General features: G+C 34.8%; 1 protein-coding gene across 2 annotated transcripts in view; it reads right to left on the reverse strand.

The window, feature by feature from the left end:
- DMXL1 (Dmx-like 1) overlaps window positions 1-1,435 on the reverse strand; it is a 68,564-nt gene that overhangs the window by 35,335 nt on the left and 31,794 nt on the right. For both annotated transcript variants that reach the window (XM_010022331.1, XM_010022330.1), the window contains exons 21-22: window positions 640-737; window positions 131-296 (exon numbers count right to left, since the gene is read on the reverse strand). In XM_010022331.1, the coding sequence (XP_010020633.1) occupies window positions 131-296; window positions 640-737 (264 nt within the window). The remainder of the gene's footprint in view (window positions 1-130; window positions 297-639; window positions 738-1,435) is intronic.

Raw genomic sequence — 1,435 nt, forward strand, 5'->3', positions numbered from 1 at the left:
GGGAAAGAGCACAAAACCTGCAGAATCTTCAGGGGTCATAATAAAGCAAAAAGCAAGTCACATTCAATATATTTGTAAGTTTGGGATAACATAACAGTCTTAAACATAAAAAAGTTCATTATTTTATTACCTCCACTGCATCTTTTAAGTGTCCTGCCAACAAGAAAAATGCTGCAGAATGTTCAAAACGCTGCTTGCCTAGCAAAGAAAAAGCATTCTTCAATGCTGCTTTACGCCATCTGTCCTCAGTAAAGTTGTTTCCAAAAAACTGTGTCATTTTAGTGTCTTTTTGGGACCTGTATATTGAATATAATTGATAAAAATATTATATATTTTCCTAGATGCATGATGGTTTTCATTTCCTCAAAAGTAAATCAGAATTAAGCAGTCACTGGAATTGCAATATATTTGAGACTAAAACTTGAAGCATCTATTTGTAGGAACAGCAACTAAATTACCTCAGTAAATACAAGAAGCTTAAAAACTACTAATTCGATGTAGTGACTAACTAAGAGCTTGAATCTCAGCTTACAACGGTAATATTTGTATTTCTTTTGGACTACCATCACTTTCAATTTTTTTCCCTGAACTTATACCAGACAGTATGAAACTCTGTGTAACAGCTTGCATATCTCCTACCTGTACAGTCCCCAGATCACAGCCTTCTTTTTCATTGCGAGGTAAAAAATGGCTGCATCAAGTGGATCATTGTTTCGCTGAAAGGCTGCTTTAGCCACCTGTGAAGACAGTTCAACAGCAAAAAAACCAACCAAATTTTAAATTAATCTAAAATGGAATTCTTATTGCTTCTGGTATCCCACATCCCATAGTGACTGGAAGTTCTCTTCAATCTAGGACCCCTCCTGTCACTATGAGCCTAAGAACTCGTGAAGATACCACAGCTGCAACTGTTAGTTTTTGATATCACTTAGCTAATGCTTTTCCAGTTCTAGAAGCTTTTTGGTAGATCAAATAGGAATTCCTACATCCGAAATCATAAAAAAAAATAATTTATTATTTGATTTGGTAATCAAAGGACAGATAGAGTCTCTCAACAGAAGAAAACTTGTTTACAGAAGATTACTTTTGGAGGTTGGAAAGGAAAAACGGGTAAGTGGCAGCAAGAATAGTCCAAGACCTACGTAAGGTAACCTTAAATGCAGGCCCAGAATACTCAGAATTTTTTAAACGCAAGGCAGGTTTCATGAAGTGATGATTAATTGCTGAAGATTGAAAAATAAAAGTAGAGACATGTATTTTACCACTCTGTGCCTTGTAGTCAAAGTACCCTGTGCATGTCATTTTCTAGCTCAACACACTTGGCTTTTCCAAGTGCTTAAAACAAGTGATAATGAGGTTAGGCTTAAGTCGTAATCAAAATATGTATTAAAAAAAAAAAAAAAAAAAAAGCAAAACAAAAAAAAGCTTTTTTACC

This window comes from Nestor notabilis, unplaced genomic scaffold (genome assembly GCF_000696875.1).
Source record: "Nestor notabilis isolate BGI_N333 unplaced genomic scaffold, ASM69687v1 scaffold15359, whole genome shotgun sequence".
Lineage (NCBI taxonomy): Eukaryota > Metazoa > Chordata > Aves > Psittaciformes > Psittacidae > Nestor > Nestor notabilis.